Source organism: Mustela nivalis (assembly GCF_964662115.1).
Source record: "Mustela nivalis genome assembly, chromosome: 7".
Taxonomy (NCBI): domain Eukaryota; kingdom Metazoa; phylum Chordata; class Mammalia; order Carnivora; family Mustelidae; genus Mustela; species Mustela nivalis.
This window is the reverse complement of record NC_139026.1, coordinates 54,659,067-54,685,183: the sequence shown is the minus strand read 5'-3', so window position 1 is coordinate 54,685,183 and position 26,117 is coordinate 54,659,067. Positions and strand designations below refer to the sequence as shown.

The 26,117-nt window shown below is 44.4% G+C and overlaps 1 protein-coding gene across 4 annotated transcripts in view; it reads right to left on the bottom strand.

Annotated features, from left to right (window-relative positions):
- The window catches only part of ETV6 (ETS variant transcription factor 6), a 238,155-nt gene that overhangs the window by 32,883 nt on the left and 179,155 nt on the right, over positions 1-26,117 (bottom strand). For 3 of the 4 annotated variants that reach the window (XM_082741053.1, XM_082741052.1, XM_082741055.1), the window contains 2 exons: positions 16,178-16,342; positions 3,868-4,002 (listed from right to left, as the gene is read on the bottom strand). In XM_082741053.1, coding sequence (XP_082597179.1) covers positions 3,868-4,002; positions 16,178-16,342 — 300 coding nt within the window. The remainder of the gene's footprint in view (positions 1-3,867; positions 4,003-16,177; positions 16,343-26,117) is intronic. The other variant, XM_082741054.1, reaches the window with a different exon arrangement.

Genomic DNA, 26,117 nt, shown 5'->3' with positions numbered 1-26,117 from the left:
CCTCTCCATCTACTTGTGATCTCTCTCTGTCAAATAAATAAATAAAATCTTAAAAAAAAAAACCCCAAAAACAAAAAAAAACCTATCTACCTAACATCTAACTCATTCATATTATGCAGATAAAATGAGTCATAACAATAAAAGAAAAGGAATCCACTTGGATTTCGGTCATGAGATAAAGGGATGGTGCCAGTCTTGGTTTGACCACTAACAGGGGTAATATTACCAGCAGGTCCCAGGAAGGTGAGACAAGGGAGGACAGAAGAGATGTTTCACTGATTCTGAGTAACACCAAGTGAAACACACTTTAGATTTTCCGGATTTTAGTTGCCCAAGACCCTGATGGTAGGTAGAGAATGGGTCCATTCATCTTCCGATCACCCAGAGAGACCCAGACTTTGGAGGGAATGTAGGATTTGGGAGTGTAGGAGATCTGAGAACATTTGGTCTAACCCCTGTCTCACAACTGGGGAAACTGAGGGCCAGAGAAGAGAAAGTCTGCCCTTACGCTTTGTCCTGGCAGAATAGAGGATTCGAGCCTGGTTTCCCAACTTCCAAACCCCATCCTTTAAAAAATATGATCGAAGCTGACTGTGCCTGCCAGGTGGTCCGGGATGGTCCTGCTTTGTGCCTATTGCCTGGCTTACCTGCTGGAGGAATCCTGTCTCCCTGCCACAGTGGCTCGGTATGGGTGAGAGATTACAAGGCTGCCTTCCTTGTAGAATACTGTATTCTATTCTCAAAAGTCAGTTAGGGAAGAGGGTGCCCATGCTGGTTCTCCTAGATCTGGGCAGTCAGTGGACGACTGCTGCACCCCAGGCACCACACGGTTTCAGAATCGTGTACAACACAGAGATTAACGACTGTTAACAAAAGAAAGGGTAACTGGCTTTCGTGGGATAGCCCACCTCACCCTTCAGAGTCTGGAGGGGAGCCTCGAAGCCAATTCCTGGCTCCGGGCACTGCCACACGGCTGCCTGGGAGGACGGTGAGATTTCAATGTCAGGCACTCACAGGGGCTGCGTGGGGAACTGCTGTTAGATTCAACAAGATGTGTTTGGACTGGGATCTCAATTACCGTTGTGAAATGATGAAGGTCTGAACCGGTTAAGTCAGCGGCCGTGATGAGGGGCAGTCGCGGGGAAGGGGGTAAATGAGGCTTTGTCTTTGCACACGTCCCTCTGCATGCCTCACTGTGCCAGGCCGCCGAGGGGCCACATCTGCTCTCCTCTGGAATCTTCCTGCTCTCCTTCCTGTCATATTAGCTCTGTGTCAGGTCAATGAGGGGCCACGTCTGCTCTCCTCTGGAATGTTCCTGCTCTCCTTCCTGTCATATTAGCTCTGTGTCAGGTCAATGGCAACACACTTTTACAAAGGACTGTGCCCTCAGTGATGTGGAACAGACCCCAAGGGACAGCATATTCAATGTGTATAATCTCACGTTACAGATCTCCCCCCCCCCCCAGGATCTTTCTGTACGTTCACAAATGTCCATATTAGTGTTCTACCATTCACAAGGAAGTGGCATTAATTCTACAGACCGGTCCCATTGAGCTGGATAGTTTTTCTTTTTGGTGGAGAAAAAGGAATGAGGTGGAGGTTTCTGGAAGTAGGGACCTCGTACTGGCTGATTCTCCTCTCTGAAGGGTCCCCTTGTCATCATGGGTAGTCGGGTGACAGGTGGCCTGTGCATGTCACCTCCATGCCCCGCAAAGCTCTTCTCCGCTGATACCATCCAACAAAGACCTAAACTTCCTTTCTCACGTGTCCACCTGCTCACCTGAGAGAATGTGCCGTGTCTAAACAGGCATGGATTCTCCGGTCTTGAGTCCTGGCTGATGGCTTTAAAGAATGGTCTCTGAGAACACACTACTTTTAAGAACCGGCTCTGAGGCTGAGCTCACTGGTCCCCAGGGTGATGAAGCCCTTGACTTTGGTCTCATTAGCATCATCCTTTTACCTACGGAGTCACCGCCACTGACATCCTAACGCTTGAAAGCATACAAAGCTTGTTATGGCACACGAAGCAGCACATCTGTATTTACTTGGTCTGAGGGTAGCTCTGAGAGTCAGCCTGGCTTTCTCTATTGATTAGCTCCTGCAAACGAGAACACCAACAAACACCTACTTCTGAGTCAATTCAAGGCGGAAGCATGTGCAGTGAGAGACCGTAAGCTTCCAAATGCATTTGGGAATAAAAAGAGGACTAGGAATTCCAAATGGGATTTTTTCTTTCTTTTTTTTTTTTTTAAATAATGAGTACAGGAGAGAGAGACAGGAGGACAAGAAAAAAAAAAAAAAAGCCCATCACACACCTTTTGTATCCAAGGAGGCAAGCTACATAATATGATTCTTGCCTTAATGTTAAGCTTCAGTAAACCCACCTCCTCTTTTCTGGCATAGATGTTGGCTATTATGCAAGCCGGAAATGTACATGGCAGGAAGAGTAAAAGAACAGAGAAACCGAATTGGGGGATGGTGGGAAGGGGAGGCAGCTGCTAAATTAAGCAAGGGTAAAGCCGGGGGAAGAAAGGATGAGAGAAACAGGCAGGGAGCAGGCAAGAGCCACTCGTTTATTCTCCCTCACGAAAGCAAGGGGGGGCCTGCTGTGAGCCACTTGGCACAAGGAAAGGATGGCGGTCGCCGGAGTCAGGCTCTCTTTTGTGAAGTGTTAATTAAGAAAACAAATAACTTCTCATTTTTTAATTTGCCAACAACAAAACAAAACAAAAATATGGGCCCTGCTCTTGAGGAGGCGCAATCAATGTAAGGAAACACCCCAAGGAACCAGGCTTGGAGGCCCCGAGAAATCCGGTCCTAAGAGAAAGGACACATTGAAAAGTGTTACTCTGTGTCCCCAGGTCTGTTGTTTAACCCAGCAGCATGCAAATGATCATCACGCTTCTCGGAGGCACAAGGCATCGCTGCACCAAGGAAGATTTTGAGAACCTAGATCTGCACTCAAACACATGCTTTGGAATGATGTCCAGAGGCACTGTTCAAGTCTGGTCTTTTGTTTCTGTTTCCTACCGGTGTCTTTAGGACTGCTGGGGCTTACCAGGCACATCTGACGTAGGCACCTAGGCTGAGCACATTGTAAGAAACCGCCTTTGGTGCACAAAGCAGGAACCCCTGGTCCACCAGAGTTCACGGGCTTTGAGTCTGTCTTGCTCCCCCAGCTTTTATTACACTCTACTCACAAATTTTCAAAGACCCCCCTCCGCCATTACTGTCCTTCATCAAAGCCCTCTCCATTCTGGGTGCAATATAACCGGCTTGGACTAGCTCTGCAAAAGCAAAATGTTGATCGCTGTTGAAATGGGGGAATGGCTCACAGGGGTTTATTTATTTCATTCTATCTATTTGGGAGAAATCGTTCTTGTTTGACAGTTTCTAGAACAAATGTTGTGGGTGGGTGGGGGCGATAAGCCTTATAACCCAATTCATCTGAGGCCTCTCTTACTTCAGGGACTCACTCCATCCTACCTGTTCTCTCTGCTTGAAGGGCTCCCCACTTCATCCTTGCTTACCAGAACTCTGCTGGGCCAGCAAGGAAGCCTCCAGAACCGCCTGCTTCATGAAGCTGACCCTGATGCTTGGGCCGGGATCTAATTTTCCCTCCCACTGACTTACAGCTATGCTCTGATACTCAACCTTGTAGCTCATTTCTTTAGGACAAGAAGAGAACCAAGAGTCCCTCTCTTCCATCTCGGCGTTTCCCTTGGTGTCTTCTATATAGCGAGCACTCAACACATGTGGGTTCAAGGACAAATGAATGACGTGGATAAGAACAACTTATCAAATAAACAACGGCATCCCTTGGATTGTCTAAACCTCACACAAGGAAAGGAAAGCCTCCTCTGGTACCTTCTTCATGGTTTTGATGCAGGATGACTTCTGGCTGTGTGTGTATAGAGTTTCCAGGATGGAAGAACGGTGAGAAAAGAATGCGAGGTTTTCTCTGCTTCAGAATATGCTGAAGGAGTTCATAGAGCACATCACCTGGAAAGAAAAAGGAAAGAGAATTAGAGCAATGGGAATATTTCAGTGAACAGTCTGAGCTTCGACCCTCTGGGTGGTGCTGGACTGAAGACGTACGGCGAGCCAGGTCCACGTGCTACCCACCCCCCTGAGCACACGGGGGACACTCAGAGGGTTGGAGGGATGTGATTGTTTTTTTCACTGGACTTTTGAAACTGTGCAAGTAATATATGAAAAAAGTTTTAAAAACTTTTTTAAAGTTTTAAAAAAACCAGAAAGAAAACAAAAATCACCCATAATCCTATTGCTGAGATAAAAAAGTCCTATTCCCACCATCCATCTATGGTTTTAGAGTTAGAATCAGGCTTGTCCTAGTTTTGTATCTCTCTTTTTCCTGCTCCACTAGCTTCAAAATGAGGGCCCATCACGGGGATGCACCAGACTTTACTGGACATTTCAATGATTCCAATTTATTGCTATTATTCTTGTGGAAAAATATTCTTTTCAATCTTTGCTTGCATTTCAGATTAACTAAAGAAGGATTATGCAGTCACTAGTATGAAAATTTTTAATGTTTTAGAGAGCTCTTCCAACAGAAAAAAAAAAAAAAATTGCCTTTTGAACCCACCCTAATCCCAGGCAGGAAGAGAATGAGGACAAAAAAAATGCACAAGTCCGGTCAGAGGAGCTAACTAGTGAAGATACCCTCTAAAGAACTGGCACATTCTGGGATGCTTACCTCCTTTAAAAATACACACAGGCATTGTTCCAAAGCTCTACCGTCTCCAGAAGATCATCTCTAGATGTCAGCCCCTTGAGGAGGTTGGTAGGGGCTGGTCTGAGTTAGGGCCCTCTGTTCTGATATATTTGGTATTTAAAGTGTCCACTGAGTAGTTAATTAGGGGGAAAATAAAAAAGCCCAAACCACAAAAAAGTCCCCCCAAACCTGCCATGGTCTTGTCCCACCCCTCTGGCTTAGATCCAAGTTCAAAAATGCAGGTGGGTGATTAATCTTTAAAATACCACAGGCTTTTCTGACTGTCCCCCTACGCCCTTCCACATACAGATATGCAATCAGCAATTGTACCAAATAATGGGCTTTTGTCTCTAATTTTAGCCATTTTTAACAGATACTTTAATTAACAACTTAATTTAACTGCATATTTTGGGCTATTGCTAAATTATTTTTTTCTTTTAAATTCTGTATGAACCTGAGAAACGCTCCATATTAATTCTTTTCTTTCTGCAGACCCCTTGTACCGAATGAAGTTCAAGGATGTTCTGTTCTAAGTGATTCTTTAGAGGCCTTGGTATCTTTATTTTGACTTTGTTCCTTCCTCCACCTTCGAGTTTGGGTGGTATTAAGTATGACTTAGTGACACTATTTATTATTAGGATTCAATAAAGCAGAAGACTTTAAAGAGCTGAAGGCAAGCATGTCATTTGGGCATTTCCTGATGATGACATGAGCGAGAGGATGCAGAGGGGTTCCGCTCCAGACTTGGAAGAATGTTCTATGGAAGGTAGAACCGTGGCACACACGAGTGCATTTTCTGAGCTGGGAAAGCTTGGAGCACTTCTAATCTGAACCTAGTAGTCATGGTAATGTCGTCTCTGACGAGAGGAGGATACAGAGCCTGAAATACAGTCCTATTTTAATGATTCATATTTTAATCGCTTACAAAAATAAGTCCCTAATCAACACTTTGTTTCTTTTGGTGTAGTGTAATGTCTTCCTGAACTTTCCTTAATTTACATGGCCTCACACCCGCTGGGTTTTATCCTGTGGGTTTGAGCAATGCTTTATTTCGGTAGTACGCAGAAAGAGAGAACGCAACACTGAAAAATGTGTTCCTGATGATTAGTATTACTAAAAAAAATGGCCAGTAATTAGTGCATCCATTTTGGAAGAGGAGGCCAGGAAATATAAATTTAGTGTCTGTGAGGGTGTTCAACTTTGCTCGCTCAGAGAGGCAGGCTGATGTGGGGAAGACACAGACTTGCAGATGTAGGCCGCTCTGACCCTCTGGGCCTGGTGACCTTGAACATGTCCCTAACCTCCCTGTGAAAGGCAAAGGCCATCTACCTTCCAAGTCTGCTGTGTGGGTTCAACGACGGAGTATGGCGAAGCCCCTAGAGCAGGCGTGCTTGCTGCACGTGTTACGTGCCACCCTCTCCTCAGGGGTCACTCCTGGGGCTCCGGAAGCTCCGCTGTTTGCTGAGTCAAGTCCAGGCAGGTCACTTCTGTTTTGTGTTTCCATTTCTCTAAGCACATCCAGAAAGCGAGGCCACAAAGCAGAATGGGGAAGAGTCTAGGCTCTGGAGTCAGACTAGGGTCTTAGGCATGTCCTTTGCCCTCTGGAGGCCTCAGTTCCTTGGTCTACAAAACGGCCATGTTAACAGCATCTACGTTATAGAATCCGTGTGAGGAAGGGATGAGCTCATCACAGGGCTTAGCAATCAGCAAGAACTCAGCAAACAGGAACTGTTTTTGTGACCTCCGCTCTCCCTGCCATCATCACTGTTCTTATTGATATTATGACAGCATGTAGGACAGACCTGTAGACCCTTAAGGTAGTCTCTTAGGGAGAACAAAGGAGTGTCTGGGTCACGGTCATTGTTCTGTTCCCCCTGCAGAAAGGTCAAAGGTTAATCGAGGCCATCTACCCATCTTGGCTTCTCTGCACCCCTCCCGCTGAACTCTTCCCCTGGGCCTGGAGGGCAAGCCCCCAGAAAGGCTGATAGGCGCCCCCCTCCCCGGACTCTCTCAGTGCTGGCTCTCTTCTGCCTCTCATCCCAAAGCTGGCAAAGGGAGCCGGGCAGACAAGGTTCATGTCTCAGTGTGCAAGAGAAAGCAGGGGAGGGGTGAACCAAATGGAATTCTGCCAGTTCCTTCCCTAAACCATAAGCCCGGGATGAGAACTAGTGAGATAACATTCCTAAATGCCACCTGGGATGGCTGACTAATGGGTGTGAGCATGGGCAAAAGGTCCCACGTCCCAAGCCAGGAAAAAATTGATTCTGAAGACTGTAAATGATGGCCATAGATGGATCAGTCCATTCACAGACATATGTTTCCTCAGCAACCAGGGGCTCAGTTGGGGAATGTGGCTGGCTTACAAAGGCATCAATACTATGGGGGAGAAACCAACTTACGGTGCACAGCCTGGGGATGTGTGGTTGGCAGTAATAGTGTGTGCCTGATAATAGCTTGGAATTTTAGGAAGGATTCTAGAGGTTACTTAGATCGACTCGAACTTGTGTTCAGTAGAAGTCCCCTGCCTCCCCTTCCCTTGCCAAGAAGTAGCTTTGGCTGAGTACTTCCAGGGATGGGCGGCCGGCCACAAACACAAGCAAACCATTTTTGGACGGCTCTAGTTGATAGAAAGTTCTTCTGTTGAGTTGGAACTTGGCCTCCCCTGCAAACTCGTGTACCTCAGTTCCTAGTCTTGGCTCTGGAACAACACAGAGCATGTGTCTTGTCTACAACAGTTTTCTAAATAAATAAAGACGTGCCCCCTCTCCCATCCTCTCCCTTCTCTACTGCCTCCGATTCCCTCCAGCCCCAAGGCTGTTCTCTGGGTACCCTTGAAAATGTTCGTACCTACACGGAAGAGCGCATCTAAAAAGTAGTATTAACAAAAAGATCTCTGGAATAAAAAAAGATTAAAAAATAAGTTACATTTACTTGCTTGCTGAAAATAAAGAGCATGAGCCCTAGCACTGTATATCTAACTTAGCTGATGACCACTGGCTTGAATTCATAAGGCACTTGTCAAAAAATTCTTGGCCCATTTGATTCGTGGTAAATCGTCTCTGTCTTCCCATAAAAGCAATATCTACTGCTAACTGCAAAAGTTGCAAGGGAACCAAGGCTCCTGTTTAAGGGACAAGACCTATTGTTGGTTTCTCTCTGTATCTTCATGCACACGTGCGTGGTTCACGTTGACACATATATGTACAGAGCGGGGGCTCCCAGGAAGCTAGTGAGTTGCAGGGCTTTCACCCGCATAGACTCCTGGGAAGAGCCCTAAAACCATCCGTGTCCCCCAAATTATAAGCTTCAGGTCCCATGAAACCTAGCTATCCCCCCGGGTGCGTGCACACACACGCACATGGATGAACACGCACCTCTACAACACAGAAACCCACAGACTAAACACACGTGTAATTCTGTAGTGGTGATCCCGATGTGAAAAGCCAGGCATCCACTCTGGGAATAAGAAATTCTATTATTGTATTGTGATCTATTTCCGTCGGATAGTTGCAAGACTGAACAAACCTGCCACAAGTTGTCTTATCAACGTTCCTGGTGTCTCTGAAGACTGAGAACAGACAGATGCTGTTGGAAGGGGTGGTGGGGTTAAGGTTTCTTTCCTTCTGAGGAAAGAGCCCGGGCTCTGGGGCAAGAGGCCCCAGGTCCCCCTTGTCAGCTGCAAGCCCTCAGGCAAAAACTCTTCCTCTGTGAGGCTTAACTCCACGCTTAGTGAAACATTCTTTTGTCTCAACCGAGAATAATACCACAGACTTGGCAGGGCTGATATGAAGATCAAGTGAGATGATATGAACAAGCACCAGCCCCACGTCTGCGATAATGTGGGCTCAATAGATGGCACCCCTTGTGATCTGGTAATTATTCACAGACGTGTCTCAAAAAATCTGGAAACCATTTGCTTTGCTTCAACACTTTTGTATTTAAAGCGCCTATACAAGTTTCATGAAGTCACATTCATATGTATTGAAAAAGTGTTTTCCCGGCTGACATCATTTCACATAGACATTTCTAGCTCAGTCTCTCTCTCTCTCTCCTAGTTCACAATTGTATCTTCAACCCCTTTCTACGGGATTCTTCCCTCTGGCATTTAAACAATGTCCAGTTTTTCCTGTTTTCTGCACACACACACACACACACACACACACCCATCTCTTGTTCCCATCTTTCCCTCCAGGTACTCCTCCTGGTTCTCTGGTCCCAGCACAGCCATGCTCGGCCATGAAGCTGTCCAACTCTATTCTTGCCACTTCCCTCTGCTTCTACTGCTGACCTCCTCGTGGTCAAACCAGAGGGCAATGGTCAGTACTTGGGGACTCTGCTTTTCAGCAATGTTCATCAGTAGTGTTCACTATCAGCCTCCTTCTAAAATACTTCATGGCTTGGGACATTCCTACCCCTCCTGGTTTTCTTTCAACTTCCTCCAACCCTGTAACAGTAAGGCTCCTGATCTCCCACTAGTCTTTCTCTCTGGTAATCTCATCTACTCCCATGGCCTCTGTCAGCACATCCATGCTAAATCTACTCAAGCCAGCATTTCTTCTCAACTCTAGAACCTTCAGTTATCTCCTAGATACTTCCCTCTTGCATGACCTACAGATACCACACGGTTAATATGTTGAATGTGAAAGTCTTTACAACCCACATGGTATTTCCTAGTACAGTGAATGCCAGTTGTTCAGACCAGAAACCCAGGAGTCATGTTTACTTAACTCCTCTACTTCTCTCATCTAACATCTAATCAGTCACCAAGACTCTCAGACTCTGCCTTCTATATGCTCCTGGCATCCTCCCTCTCTCCCTGCTGATCCCATCTTACTTCAGGTCACCATCATTGCTCTTGAACGCCAGCCAAGTCAACTGCCCACAACCACTCTTCCCCTTAGCCCTTTGTTGTGCCAATCTCTGCTTAAAACAGTTCTACCTGTCTATACGATAACCTTTAGGTCCCGAACATGATCTGCAAGCCCCTGTATAACCAATAACTATTGATGAATAGTCATCAAGCCACAGCATATTCTCCAAGATTCTTTAGCAAGTCCCATACTGTGGGTGGCTTGGGCACTTCCTGTTTTTACAATTACAAATAGGATTGCTAAGGGCATCTATCCCCACCCCACCCCCGCCATTAGACAGTGTCCTTGGGATACTTTCTTCAAATGGTATTATCAGTGAAAGAGTGTGATCACTTTTAAAGTTCTTATGCATTCCCTGTTCTGTCGAAGGCTGGACCTATGCATGGCATCACCTACAGGGCTACCCGGGGCCCCTCCCCTGGGGTTTCACTATGTTTAACTTCTCAAGTTCAGTAGGATGAAAGCAGAATTTTAACATTCTTAATATTTGCATTTCTCAGGTGATGACTTACTGTGCACATAACCTCATGTGAAGATTATCTGAAGTAACACATTCTTAAATTTGCACACTCTTCTCTTTTCTCTCTCTCCTGTTTTTATTCAGATTTTAATTTCCTTTTGACCAAATTGTTAACAAAACAAAACAAAAAAACAGTGCGAGGGTGGGAGAGATACGTTTCAGATTTGTCATCATATTCTCTCTGCTGGGTCCTTTCTGCCCATGGTAGATGTTCAAGATGAAGTCCAAGGCTTCAGGTCCTTCCGGTAAATTCAGCAGTGAGAATGTCAAGGCAGGCACTGGCCCAGGGAGGTCCTGCTGGTGGCGATGACAGGCTCCTCCAACTGGGCAAATGCTTGGTTTTCCAACTCTGTTTAACCTTATTTTCTGAAAATTCCATTCAATTCACTTTTGCAGGCTGATGAAATGCCAGACCTTTTTGTTAAATACAGAGTGCCTCTGTAACCACAAACATAAGCTAGTCTTCTACTTAGGAATAAGTATCTGGGGTTTAGCTTGATATCTGTGTCTGAGACACAGAGATCCTGAGAAAAAGGGAGCTGATTGTGGGAAAATCTGAATATTGTCTTTAAGACAAGAATAAACCAGTTAGGAAAGAGATACCATAGGACAACTGCCTTTAGCTGGATGCGGAACATAAAGAGACACTATAGAGAAACAAAACAATAAGCCTGTGAGGAAATGGGAATATTGTAAAATAAGCATGCGCCATATTAAAGGAAGTATGTTTCAGACATTATAATATCACACCGTACGGCAGAGGGGTTGGTCATCACCACCGTTTCACCAATGGGAAAAGCGAAGTGCTAAGAAATTAAATGACTTTCTGTAACTGACCTATCTAAGCATTTCTCTGATGTGTGTACATTTTTTTCTTCCTTTTTTTTTTTGCTCCATTCACAGACAATGGAGAAGAAAGAGCCAATGCTGGGTATCTCAACCAAGGGTCATGCCTGCTGCAACTCCCACACTCCTCTGTGACCCATCCCCTCAGATTCTGCACCTTGATTCTAAAATAGCCTGTTGACCCAGCCATTCAACCCAGCAAGTGCACCTACCATTGCTTAATAGAAATGAAAAAGCAAGTTGGTCCAAGGAGGAACTTTAAGAAGATAAAGATCAGTATTTTTCACTCAACCTTGAAAGAAAATTTCAGTATATTTGAAGGTCACAAGCAAAGCATATTCCCAAAAACAAAGATTTTGGTGCATTGGAGAGGGAAGAAATAATTCGCAGAATTACATTCTGGCATGTTAAATGACTGATTTACTTAGTAAACCCATTATACATTTTTTGTTTTTTTGAAGGAACTTTGAAAATGGGCTTATTTCCCATGTTTTGGCAACAACAAATAGTCTAATATGAATTAAATTAAGATAACTTTTGGGTTTTGTTGCTGTTGTTCTCATAAAAAATGCGCACATAAATCCATTCCACCTCGATATCTTATACTGGATAACTCTAAGTAAGAGTTAATATCAACACTAATTTGTCTGTTCTTTCTTATTCATGTGTTTTCTCAAGTTTCAAAGTAGTCAAATAATCAAATACCCCTTTGAATTGAAATCATCCCAGGCCATTTAAGGTACTAACTGCTTAGTAGCTCAAAGAGTAGGTAAAATTATCCTGTACACGTAAAATTTTATAAAGTTACAGGCACTTCACATTTATCCTTTAGCTTTGCAAATGTTATGAATTCACCATCTTACATCTTTTAACAGGGAGGATATTCCAAAGACAATATCCCATTTATCTTCAGCCTTAAGATCTTCAGTTTGGAGATAATATAATTACTTAAAGCACATTCTGCATGTTCCCTGCTTTATTATAGAGTTGAAAATGGAGAACTTATGTCCTGGAAATGGATGAGATAAGTGCAGTTTGTCAAACTGGCCAAAGAATGTGGAGTTCAGAGAGGCTACCATATTTGGACCTAAGACATATTAACATTTCAGGTAATCATAATTCACTGGGTCCCCTTCCTTCCTCTCTACATTTGAAATGAGTTGTGTTGAGGAGAATGTTATTTCCATATACAGAGAGCATAATTCTGGGGGAGACCAGGCAGGAAACAAGGCTGGGAAGAAGCTATAAACATCCATTCATGGTGACGGGGCAACCAGATACTTTTGTTTTATTTCAGCAGCCCCATGACTAGTGCGAAGCTGCTGCTGATTCATCTTGGGCAGTAAAAAAGATTCAAAATAAAACAGAAAGAACTGGGTGAAGTATAAGTTTTACAGGGCATACAGGTTGAAGGAGATCAAAGTATTTATTCATTGCCTATGGGTTAGGAGGTTGTGCTGTTGAACAGAAGCTGAACACTGTTTCATGCTTGAAGCTGGGCTGAAATGCTAAGAGTAGAAGGAAGGTCAGGATCCATATGGTAGAAATTCCATTTTATGGAAGAAGAAAATATGGGCCAATGAAGTATTGTGACCTGTGGAGAAGCCATGTAGAGAACCTGGGCCTCAGGACATCTATGACATCAAATGCTCAACCAGAAAGTCCACGTCAGGAAAAATAGTGGCAAATGTGCATCTGGGAGCTAAAAAAGATTTTCTATCTATACCTTGTCTCTACCTAAGGGGAATGCTGGCAGGTAGATCATGCCTTCGTTATCCTGCTATGTGGCCACATCACGAGACGGTCTTCTTAACTCTTTCTTGGCTCTGTTTCCAAACCCTCTGACAGCATCCCCCTGTTCTATGGTTAAGTTTTCTTGCAGTCACCACTGGCAGGTATCACCTTGAAATTCTGTCCATGCTTTCTGGTAGATGCATTAATTAAATCACCTACAGAATACTTTCTCTTACTCCCAGCTCAATGTAGTGGGAATAATGCTCCCATCTACTCTTCTCCACTCTGGCCTGGCTCTGGTCTCAGAATTCCAACTGCAGAACAGAGCATGTCTTTTTGAATGCCGTAGCATCCCTTGGCCAAAATGAGTCTTAGCCCTTTCTCCTCATGAGCTCCTCATCTTAGCTCACCATTCTGGCCCTGAAGTCCTATTATTTTACTCTCCTTGATCTTGTTCTGGATTTCAGTTTCTCCAAATTAGGACTGTCACAAGAACATTCTAACTAGGTCTCTTGTTTTTAGGGACCCTATGTCCACCCCATGCACCGATGGCCAAGGTCTGTTCCAAAGGGAGAGCTCCAATTCTATTATTCCCCTGATCAAAACCTTCTAGTGGTTTCCTACTATCTGCAAAATAAAATTCAAACTTCTTGACTTGGGCTTCAATGGAGTCATGTGTTGGGTCATCATTCAATCAATATTTGTTGAGCACCAACTGGATACCATGCACTGTGCTAAATGCTGGAAGCAAGTCAGCTTAACAAGACACAGCCCTTGCCCAAATAACTTCCTACTCTAGGAGAGGGATGCGGAATAGAAAGCAATCACGTATAACATGGGTGTGTGTGTGTGTGTGTGTGTGTGTGTGTGTGTGTGTGTGTGTGTGTGAAGAGCCATGCCGGAATTAGGGTATGCTCTGTGATAAAAGAGGAACAGCACCTATCCCAGGCTGGGGTGGGAAGAGGTGGAGGAGAGGAAGGCAGGGGGCAGTCAGGAAAGCGGGGATCGAATCAGGGAAAGCTTTCCTGGAAATGGTCAGCAAAACGTCAAATATGAAACGGCAATCAGACAAGCTGGGCAGGGGTGATGAGTGATGATGTACAGTGTTTTAAACAGAGGATCGAGTTTGCATGGCCTTATCTCTAAACTCCATTCTCTACACCAATTGATACAGTTCTTCTTTAACACCTTTACTTACCTCTGCCTTCAGTTGCCTTTCCAGGCTTTCAAAGTCTGGCTCCACCACCACACCCTGGAGATTTTGTTTGACAAGCCAGCCAAAAATCACCTCTGCTATCCCTGAACCTCCTTAGCCCATACTTTTATAACTGGAGCATGGATTTGCTCAGTACATACTCACCAAGTGAATTTCTGCTGCCTCTTAACTGGGGCCTAAGCACCCCATGACCAGCCTAGCGCACTGACTTCATCTGGCCTCCTGCCTCCTGCCTCTTCCCTTCATCAGATGGACTAATTCACCATCACTAAGCTGATGCTGCTCCAGGGACCTGGAATGTTCTTCCCCGGACCTCCTCAGTTCTACCCATCTTTCCTACACCACATGAACTCATTCCTTCTTTCATAAGCTCCATTGTAACCTGACCTCTCTTCCCGCTACAGCTTCCTTTACCTTTAGGTTCAATGTAATCATCTCTCTCTAATTGGACCGTGGGATCCTGTCCACCTTCCGCATGGCCCACTCTGGCAGAGACCTGACAATGGCAAGAGACGACTGGGAGGCTGTTGCCCATCTTTGCTTCCAGCTTTGAGCGGAGAGGAACTGGTTTCTAAAGTGGACAGAGGTCACTAGGGAAAAAAATAAATCAGCAACAAAAAAGGAGTACCTGAGATATGTTGGGGGCGGTGGGGAGACTTATAGACTCATAGAGGAAAGCCAGGTGAAGGGCTAAGTCAAATCCTATCAAAATGCATCACTGTGTCTTCCCCTGTTTGCCTTACATGAATGGTTTTTCTGGAACACACTAAAAAGAGTTAAGAGATTCTTTCCTCCAGAGAGGTGACTTTGCCCCTTTAAGTAAACCTTTGTGTTTTCATGAGAACAGACAAAGGAAGTATTTTTGCTTTAAATTAAAAGGAACTATTTCGTTTCCTTTGAGGTTAGTTTTATTTATGTCTATGGTCGTTCTAGGTTTCTTATTCGGAGACGACAGAAAGAATCAATGATTTGAGACAAAATGTTTCAGGTATGTCTTCCACCATTCCCTGGCAGAACCTCAAAAATGATCTGTTTTTCAGAGATAATAAACTTTGAAGTTTCAATAATATCTCTACTTCTGGGGGAAACTTCCCTTTATCATTTCCTCATATCAACGGTCTGCTGCAATTGGGAAAAGCGGGGGAGATACTGGTCTGTATCCTTATCTCACCCCCTGTGATGGTGATGTTTCCTCGTGACGGTTAGTTTATTAACCTCTGGCAGGCCTCCAGGAGTAAATAAGGGTTGAACGTCGTTGGATCTATGCCAGGAACTCATGCAGGATCTTTGCCCTTTGTCAAGACAAAGAGAGTCTCTGCCGGACAAGTTACATCAAAATGGGCCACAATGAGACTAGAAAGAAAAAGGGTCTGTTGGTACTTGATGAACTAGCCCCTCAGGGGGCATAAATCCCAGACCAAAGGTCCACTTTCACATATGGATTTCCCAAATAAGTATCTTCTAAATATCCTAATGTTTAAGAAATGAAATTAGAAAGCATATTTGAAGTCTTACCTAGGTCCGCAATACACTTTGCAGGTACAAAAGCTCTTCACTGAATCGAATCTTCCCATGGAGTTTTAGAGGCCCTTATTTTGACAAAACTGCCTAGTTACATGAGCCTGAGAAGTCTTCCACATGCACTTTGCAGGATTTCTATAAGCTACAAGATGCAACACTTCACACAATTCAGTACTTCAAAGGGTGTCACTTGAAGCCCTTTGAGTTTATTTCTAAGCTTGCCGTAGCTCCTAGGATCTCCACCTCTTCCCCCATCCTTACCTCCTGTTCCCTCATGTCTCTTCTTCCCACTCCATCTACCTTAGCAGGGCTCAAGCCCCTTCTCTTCTGTCTTTGGTTTTCACTGAGAAGCTCACCACCCAAACTCACTCCTAAGCACCTCTTTCAAACGTTTCAGAATCAGAAGCAACGCAGAGTGAAAGGGCTGGAATGCATTCTCTTCTTGATTTGGTGGCCACAACTACATCCCTTAAGTCCCAGTGTCTGTAGGTCCTAAGTAGGTTTCTTCTCCCAACCTTCAAATTTTCCCCTTGATTTGGAAGTTCTTCCTCTTTTCCCCTCAGACTGACTTATATCAGCAGGCTCTTTCCTCTATTAAGCTGAGGTCATCGTCTTTGTGTTCCTGGTGGCCTACTGTGGGGATTTCTTAGGCACGGTGAGTGGTAGCAAAGACCAACCAACGGCTAACAGATTGTCCCTGCTGAGCACGTGTCAGGGGTCCAGACTCTCACCTGAATGAGGAGATCGATAGCGAAAGTCCTCTTTGGTCAGCAGCAGGAGAGCTTTGCCATTCATTTCAAACGTGTTGCTGTCAATTGGTCTTAAAGAAAACTCATTTTCAGCCCACTTGAGCCACTGGGCTACGTCATCCCTGCTCCAGTAAACTGGCTGCAAGCCTGTTGGAGAGAGAGGAAGGCAGAGAGAGGGAGGGAGAGAGAAAGAGAGAGAGGAGAAGGTCTTGTCAGTTAGACAGTTGGAATAAAGGGAAAAGCTTTGTGAATGGTTAATAAAATTGAGGGTCCATGTCTGAAGAGCCTTTATGTTCAACTCTGAATCCCAAGTTAAAGCTCAAGATTTATAAGTACCAAAGTGTGGTATCCAATTAACTATTTATTTAGAGGCAAAATAAGACAAATCCTTTTTTACGTCTTCAATGGACCCTAGGTCTTGGTGCCGGGTCCTTCTTTGTCCAGCCCCTGACGCTGTCTTGATCCCAGGGATGCCCTAAAGCTGAGGCTCTTCGGTGGCCTGAAACACGCACGGGACTCAGAGTCATGACAGATATCAGTGTGCTTTGGAGTGGACCTTAGCATCACAGTTGAGCTGATTGTCACCCACTGTCCTTTTGAAGTGAGAATGTTCCAGAGCTGGGCTTGACCTTTGAGAGCTGCCAAATAATGAAGTGTTCCCTGAAGCTTCTTCCAGGAAGAACAATTCACTTAGCCTCTGGGAAACTATCAGGCTAGCCTCTGGGAATGAGAGGGCAAAGTGAGGATAAAAGGTCTTCTGCCTTTTCATTCTACTTTTTTGATGTTAGAACTTCCTGGCGGGGGTGGTACTTGGACTCTGAGTAGGACCAGAAGTGGGCCAAAGGGAGGGCTGCAGCTTAGGTTAAGAGGGTAGCTCAGGCTGGATCTTTCTGGATGCCTGTGAGTCTATATTTTTATTTCATTTTGCTGTTATGAGAAATGTTTGATATATCATTCAAGTGTTTTAGAACAGTGGTTCTCAAAGTGTGATCTCGGGACCCCTCAGGGTTCCCAAGACCTTTTCAGGGTATCTATGAAGTCAAAACTCTTTTCATAACAATATTAAGAGGTTACTGACTTTTTCCCACTCTCATTCATTCATAAGTATATAGTGGATTTTCTAGAAGCTATATAACATGTGATATTGCAGTGGACATGAGAATCCAGCCATTTTCTATGATGCCAGACATTAAGGAGACTAGCAAAAATGAAACACAATGCCACTTTTCTCGCTAATTTTTTGTTGTTCTGGAAGATATATTCATAAATAGATACTTAATGCTAATATAAGCTTAACTTACTATTTTCAGTAAGTATTTTTTAAATTCTCAGTTTTAATTTCCAATACGGTAAATATAGATAGATTAAAATCCGTATGAGTGAAGCTCCTTGGGGTCTTCAATAGTTCTTAAGAACTGAAAGCAGTCCTGAGACCAAATGATAACAAACGTGTTGGAAGAGGCTAGAAGCTCAACAGAGCTTCATTCTTTAAAACTACATTGCATGAATTAATAGCTCAAATACAATGGAGTCAGGGTTTGCTAAGAGGAGATTCGGTCTCCCCAGTAAGTTACTTAAACTTGCTAAGGAGACTCGAGTGTGCTATCAAAGAGCCCTTTAGCTGGATCCTGTAAAGAGTCACCTTTTCATCCTTAAGCATCAGAAAGAACTGTCTGGTCTACTTGGATGGGCTGCTTTTCCTTCCTGGTGGACAAGGGAACAAATAGCTCAGATCTCTTGGAGAAGGTCCAGGGCCTTTGGGCATGACTATTGGCTCTGTCTTCCAGGTGGCTGCTCCCCTGCAAAGTCTAGTTTTGAAGAACGGCAGCTGGCTTCCTTGAGCTCTGGGGAAGTCCTTTCTAAAGCAGACTATCGTGTAGGGCACCAAGAAAGAACTATGGGCGCTGGGCTCATCAGAGAAGGGCATTTAAGAGTTCTTCTTGTTTTGTACATTTAATAGTTTTACATTAGAAAAAAAATGTGTCATCATAAAATAAGAACATGTAGCATGCTCCTGCTCTATGATCTTGAGACTAAAAGGCAGCCACTAACGAGTTCAAGGTTTTGTTTCTGCCTCTTAACTGTGCCAAGAAGTAATGCCTATTCAAATGGTCCTTGGATATAAAAGGTTCCCCCACTCTTTCCAGTGACCTTGAAAACATATCTGGAATTGCAGTGAAATGGGAGTGGCCCTGAGATGGTTCTGCAAGATCTCAATTTCTGAACCGGTAAAAATCCTTAATGTTTACTTCCTATCATCTGAGGTGTCACCTTTGAACAGGAACAGCACAGTGATTAGTGACTTGTTACTAGAACGTTCCCTTTCCCCTTCTTCACACAAACAGCATGGGATACTGGGATCCAAGTGTGAGGTTCCAGTGAAGCTTGGCCTAGGAAGGAGCCTGGTCGTAGGTGGGCCACAGAGCAGAAGATGCTCAGTCAGAAACAGGAAAAATGATGGGGTAGCTTATTGGAAGTGTGAATGCCAGAGCAAATACAGAACCGAATCCCACTCAGGAGGGGAAATGAGAGTAAAATGCTGAAGTGTCTGCAGAGATTCACTGAACCGGAGGGAGGCGGGTGAGAAGGGGGTGGGGGACACAAGTAGTAATTTGAGGTTCTTTATATTCTATGGAAGAAAATACTCATGAGTAATCTTTTCCCTAAATACAAGAAGAGTCACACACTCCAAACAGCCTTGCTGGTGAAGGGCAACAGTTTCTCTTTTCACTTCCCATTAATGTCTCCCACAGCCCAGTCCCTGAAGCCTACGCTGCGGAAACCCCCTCCCAGGGAACCGACCGGAGTGCTGCTCTGGGCCGTGTGCAAAAGGGACCCATCGAGTCACCATCAGTCCGGTGAATACCAAGGCAATCCTAGCAGGTTTACAAAAGTGACCCCAACAAACCTAGCCACCTGCTCAAGGCCTGCCAGGACACTGATCAAAGTCACTACTCTTCCTTTAGCATAAAGAGAAGGTAGATAGATACATTTGCCGAGCTTCTGGAAAGAGGCTTGATAAACTATGGTGTTCAAAGTCAAGTTCTACTGCTGTTTCCTCTTTAATTCACTAGAACGACTGAGGAAAAAGAAGCCCCTTTTCCTCAAACCTAATATCTCTAAGGCCTGGGAATTACAGCATCTAAATGGAACAGAGCCGTGGACCCAGAGGCGACTCTGTCTAATTAGGACCATTTAATTTGCTTAATAGTCATTTATTAAGCACATCTATCATCTAGCACTCTTGAAGGACTTTATAAATATAAGTTCATTTAACTGCATTGCTCACAGCAATCCCACGAGATAGGGGTTTGGATCAGGGAACTCTGGCTCAGAGTATTGAAGGGATTTGCCCAAGGTCATAAGGTCAGGGTAATGAGAGGGGCTGAGATTCGAACTCAGGCAGTCTGGTTTCAGAGTCTGTGCTCTTATCCCTCACATTATGCTTGCACACGCATTTCCCACCCGGAGTCAGAATTCAGATTGATTTTCAGTATCTATTAGGGATTCAGAGAAGACTGAGTCAACTGAAACCTCCTCATCCCAGACTTTGATCCTGGGAGGCCTTCTCCAGTTACCAATAGACTAAAAATAGAGAAAAAAAAAATTGTATATCTCTGGAGAAGTAGATTTATAAATGGGAAGAAGAGGGAGGTGTAGGTGGCCCTCTGCTTTGAACACATCCAGGAATAAAGTGCTGCCCTCACTGGCTACTCACGGCTCACTGGCACTGGTCTTGAGACTTGACATGGCTCACCACGGCTAACCTAACAGAAGCTGCACAGGCAAGGTGAAGGAGAACTCTCACACAGAACTGCCCTTACGGTTTTCTCTTGCGACATTAACTCAACAAACCTGAATCATACTGATGTTACTTATCATTAGTAAAAGGAAGAGAGAGACCCTTTTCCTGTGCCTCTGTCACACTACTTCCTGTGCACATTATAAACCGATGAGAGCATACTAAAACCTGCATTTTTTTTTCTTTTTTAGATTTTATTTATTTATTTGACAGACAGAGATCACAAGTAGGCAGAGAGGCAGGCAGAGAGAGAGAGGGAAGCAGGCTTCCCGCTGAGCAGAGAGCCCAATGTGGGGCTCGATCCCAGGACCCTGGGATCATGACCTGAGGGGAAGGCAGAGGCTTTAACCCACTGAGCCATCCAGTTGCTCCAAGACCTGCATTTTTAATGTCAGTGCATTTCAGAGCAATTTGAGAACTTTGTAGAGAAGAAATGAACTGCTGTGATTAAGAAAATTCCCAAGAATTCTACTGCATTTTTTTTTTTTCAAGTAGGTTGAGTGAAGTTCATGGTGTCACACCCTTTAGTGACACCCAGGCCCTAAATCTCCTTCTAATGGTTCTTCGAATCCATGGTCAGAGGAGCAGCCACTTTCATCAGCACATTGTTAGCCCGATTTCAAGCTCTCCGAGTTACATTTAGACTAATGATGGAAAATGCACGGGGAGTCTGGAAGCTGGATTTAACCCCCACAGCTCCCATTAGTTAACAGCTGATTTGGGGCAGTTTCTCTCTGGCTCAGTGGCTTCCTCTGTAAAATGAGGGACTCAGAGTACATGATCTCTGTTGCTTTCTGGGTTAACATAGTCAACACCCTCCCATGGCATCTGACTCCGAAAAACCAAAGAATACAAACAACTAGGACCTTTTTTCTACCGAACTACTCCCTCCTCATGATGACGACCCTGAGATTTTGAAACTTCCTGAAAGATCTTCTGAGTCTCGGAAAACAGATTAAGTTATTTTAAGTAGAGTGTGGTGCTTAAGAGTGTTTTCTTCTATTACGGTTCTTGGAAAAGTTCAGGCAATAATAAACATGACATTTTGACTAGGTGCTTTCACATGTATGACTTCACGTGATTCTCACAAAAGCTCCGTGAAATCTCTCATGTTCTCATTTCAGTTTAACGGAGGAGGAAACAGGGGGCTCGGAGTCACGAGGCGATGGTACTGGTTTGAATGAAATTCAGTTCAAACTCTTCTGCTACAGAATGCATTCATCAAAAACATCCTTTGTCCCAAACGGTCTGTGTAAACGGGATTTTGATGCTGATTCTGTGGCTGATAGGACAGAACTGTAAAAGAGGAGAAGAACCCTGGGGAAGGAGTTAGCCCAACTGCCACCCATCTTTATGAAGCCGGGAAAAATGAAGAGGCTGAACCACGATGAAGCTGGCCCAGGTTCTGTTTCCAGCTTCTCCATGCTGTGTCATAACTTGATTCAGTGACATAGAACAATTTCTGTAACCCTTGACATGAATGAGGAAAAGTTATCACTTCCTTGCTTAGTCATCTCGCCTTCAGATTAAATGTCCTAAACTGGTCTAAACATAACCTCTCTGCTGTAGTTTTTAGACCCTCCGACCCGCCCACCTCTACCACACAGCAGATTTAGCTCCCTCCCTTTAAACATAGTACCGGGGAGTTAGACCAGAACCCTCTTCCCCCAGGGAATATGCTTCTATTGATAACAGTAGCTACCAGTTGTTGGGCACTTAGTCTGAGTATTTTCTACAAAGATTCTTATTCTCATGTTATAAATGAGCAAAAAAATGCAGCACACATCACCGGGCATGGTGGATCCAAACCCACATGGTCTGGCTTCACGGTCCCAGCTCTTCAAACCCTGCCGCACCACTTCTCAAGGACCTCATAACCACAGCAAATCCTTACAAGAGCTTACTGTGTCCAGAACTCACTGAATCCCCACAGAAATAATGTATGATAGAAACAAACACTATCCCCATCTACAAAGGAGAAAACTGGGGCTCAGGGAACTGAACTGACTTGGCCAAAGTCACACAGCCAGGAAACGGACAAGCCAGCTGTCCGTATATTATTAACCACCTGCCTCTCTGTCTAAGCTTATCTGGTACTTTGGCAGGACATCAAATTAAAGTCCTGACTTAAAAAAGAACCAGAGAACAGTTTCAGTGGTTGCGTGAATTTCCACGGTGGATACGCATGCAGGCACGGAGAACCGGAGCACTAGTTCCCAGCTGTGTGAGCTCAGACAAGTTACTCAACCTCTCTGTCTCTCACTTCCCTCGACTGAAAAATGGGGACAAATTCCAACCCGTGAGTAGGTACTACGGAATCACGGACAATGTGCTTATCAAATGTGAAGAGGTCACAGAGTTAGTAGAGAATAAGATTATACAAATGACAATACGAAACACATAGGACGCTGTGTGGAATACGGCAAGCATCTAATACATACTAGTTACTCTGAACCACTGTTCTCATTTTTGCTTCCCTTCCTGGCACATACATAGCTGGTGTTTGGAACCCAACCGTATGAATGCACGTCCATCAATAGTAGATTTCATCTTGTTACTTGTACCATCATTCCAGCATGTTGCAGTCTCCCCAGACTTGGTTCTATTTCTAGTAACAACCACACTTCACAGCTTCGCGTCATCTGCAGCTTTGATATGTGTCTCACCTCAACAGGTTCCTGACAAAATGCTGAGGAGGTGTGGGCTGGGGTGGGAGCACTCCGTGGACCCACCAGCCACCTCCTTGCAGACAGACACTCATCAAGTTATTGGCTCCTTTCGGGCGCAAGTGTTCAATGATCAACCCACGTACACGCTCTGGTAGCTGGATTACATTCTGCCAGCTCTGCCGAATAGACACCATCTAAAATTCAATGAAATGCTTTCTTCGTGTCCATAAATATGTAACTGTAGCCTCACTGGAGAGGCTAGAGGGGGGAGAGAAGGCGCGGGTGCTTGGCTCTGAACGGACAACTTTTTCCTAAGTGCTCACAACATGTATGTTTCAAAATCTGTCCTGAATTTCATCTGGAAGTCAGACCCTGCTAGCTGTTTTTAGTCGGCGCCTACACCCTCTTTTCCTTTTCGATTGTGAATGATCAGGTGAACAGTGGCTCAGATTCTTTCTTTCGGTACCTCTTCGGTTTCCTACAACCCTCAGGGGTCACCGTAATGGCCTGCAGTGAGCTCGGCCTTGTAAGCCCTGCATTCTCCTATGTCATTTGTCCAGGCCAAGAGTCTTGAATTTATTTAGAACAACTTAGATTCACTTTTACATCAATTCTCCCATATTGGGCTTTAATTCCCTTATGTCAGTGTTTGCCATTCTTGTTTCAGTCTGACAATCATCCTCCTTGATGGGAGAGAAAGAAGAAAGAGAAGTCGAACGGTTTGGTTTTCTCTTTGCCTCTTGTCAGTGTCACTCCATCCACCCCAATCAGCATGCTAGTACTGTGCTTATTGTTGTTGTTGTTTCTTTAAAGATTTATTTATTTATTTGAGAGAGAGCAAAAGAGAAAGAATAGAGGGGAGGGGCAGAGAGAGAGAGAGAGAGAGAGAATCTCAAGCAGGCTCCCCGCTGAGCACAGTGCCTGCTACGGGGCTCAGTCCCACGACCCTGAGATCATGACCTGAGTTGAAGCCAAGAGTCAGATGCTTAACCAACTGAGCCACCTGGGCGCCCCGATGCCATCCTTATTCTTAAACCCACCCACGACATTCCTTGTTTCCTCAAGGAGCTTCCATCAGCTCACTTAGTTTTAGCCTTCTAGGTCTAAATGGCTCTTGTACGTTTTCCTTTTCAGTGAGTTTTTCTTCCATCTAGTATACACATCCTTTAAAATTTGAGCTTAGCAGGTTGGTACACACAAAAGAGCGGGAAGACAAACTGGCTTCATCTTTCTGACAAACAATTTGGTGGTAATGTAAGAGCTGTATCAATGTTAACCTCTGAGAAGCTACCTTAAAACTTTAGAATACAGAGAAATTGTTCATGCACAAAGATGTTCACTGAAGTGTTCTTTTTACTAGTAAGAAACTGGGAACATCAGTAAGGACTAATTAAGCAAACCACAGACAATGTCTCTGATAGAAAATTAGGCGGCCAATCACTGAATGTTTTTAAAGAGTATCTGTTTGTATGGAAGATTATCTGTTTGTATGATAATCTCAAACAAGGCACAGAAAAATATCACCAGGAAACATCAAAATATTAATGACCAACGGTTACACCATAGAATCACAGGCAATGCTTACTATCTCCTTTTCATTTTATTTCCCAATTCTTTATATTAAGCCTGCGTTACTTTTTTAAGAAACCTATTTAAAATTTGAGCTTCCAGAAAACGTCCCCAATACAGCCTCATCAGCTCCTTCAGCTGCCTTCCTCCTCTCTTGTCCCAGTAAGTGCAGCTCATGTCAGAAGTTCATTTTTTCTCTTCTTTGCTTTTTTTTTTTTTTTAAGATTTATTTCCTTACTTGAGAGAGAGAATCTCAAGCGGACTCCCCACTGAGTGTGAAGCCCAGTGTGGGACTTGCTTTCTCAACCTTGAGATCATGACCTGAGCCGAAATCAAGAGTTGGGTGCTTAACCGACTGAGCCACCCAGGTGCCCCAGAAGTTCACTCTCAAAGGCACCCTGATTCTCTGAATTGTGTGTGAGCACTGTGGATCAGGACACCACAGCTACCTCTCCTCTAAATGTCTGAAGGCACATGTCTGAAAGATCATGTCTTAGATTTCTCTTTTCTGATTCTAAGATGATGTTTTCCTTCTCAGCAGAAGTTCTCATCATTTCTACTCTGCCAACTGATTCTTCCTCATTTGCCAGACCTGAGGCCAAATTCCAAGTGTTCCTTATCATTTCTTCTACCTTCTGGAGATAGAACTGCCGATTGTTAGATGCACCTGTTAAGAGTTAAAATGTGCACGCATGGAGCTGATGGGGATGGCTCAGTGCTTCTCGCATCACACTTGGCGTGCAGTGGTCCCCCAGTGATGGCAGACCATACAGAGATCCCCAACCCACCTCTGGGCCAGCTGCGCAGCCTGTGACTGCTACCCCTCCCCGACCTGACACCATTCTCATCAGGTGGGCTACTCTAGCTCTGAGAAACTCTTTGCTATCACCATCCGTGGCCACATCCGTGGCATCCCACATCTATTCTGTGAGGGAGTTAAGGCTACCACAGCTGTACTTGCTGATGCAATTGAAGCTCAGAGAGACAGAGGGACTTTCTCAAGGTCACAATGGGTGTAGGACCAGAACTCCAGCCCCAGGTCTTCCGTATTAATCCAGTGAGCTTTGTCCGGGTTGAAGGATGCAATGATGGATATAAAAATCCCTTGCAAAAAAAAAAAAAAAAAAAAATCCCTCTGCAATTCACAGTAACAATGCAAGGGCAGTAGGGATAATCAGTCATAAACTCAACTTCTCATGGCAGGTTTGATTTAGCCGTAGATCCAGAACTTTGAGCAGTGCCCAGAGGGCCCCCTCTACCCTCTGCAAAGGGAGTTGTGGCAAGTAGGGTTTACCTTAGGATAAACCCTCCAAAGTAAAACCAAGAATCATCAGAGCCCTTCAATCTGCTTCTCAGAGCACTTTCCAGGAGCCTCTTCTGCCTCCCTTCCCTCCCCGACGGCCAGTCCTTCAGGCTTCTACACTGGTCTTCGTCTTGGAGGTAACTCCGAAAAGCCCAGCATTCTCAATTCTCTGGGTCTGCCTTTAACCTTGGAGCTGCTATTTGATCAAAACTGCTTTCAGTACACAAATTCTGTCACTAGGGAATTAGAAGTTCCAAAACATTTCCTATTTTTGTCCTCAAGGTTACCCTGTTTCTCAGCACTGAGTATTTAAATAGAGGTTAGAAGGTTCTACTTATGTCTTTTGGCCCAAATCCCAAAAGCAAGAATACTATAGGTTCACGTTTAGATCCAAAGTCATAGTCAATTCCCTTGAAAATACTTTTATTATAGACTTCATTTGTGGATTTTTTTTTTTTTTTTGCTTTCACTCAGTTTTATCCACAAAAGGGTTTTATCAGCAGACCTGTTGACAGCAAAACTGGCCCAGAGCCTGCCACTCATCCTCACAAACATGACTTAGGAGTCCTTCCCATTTCT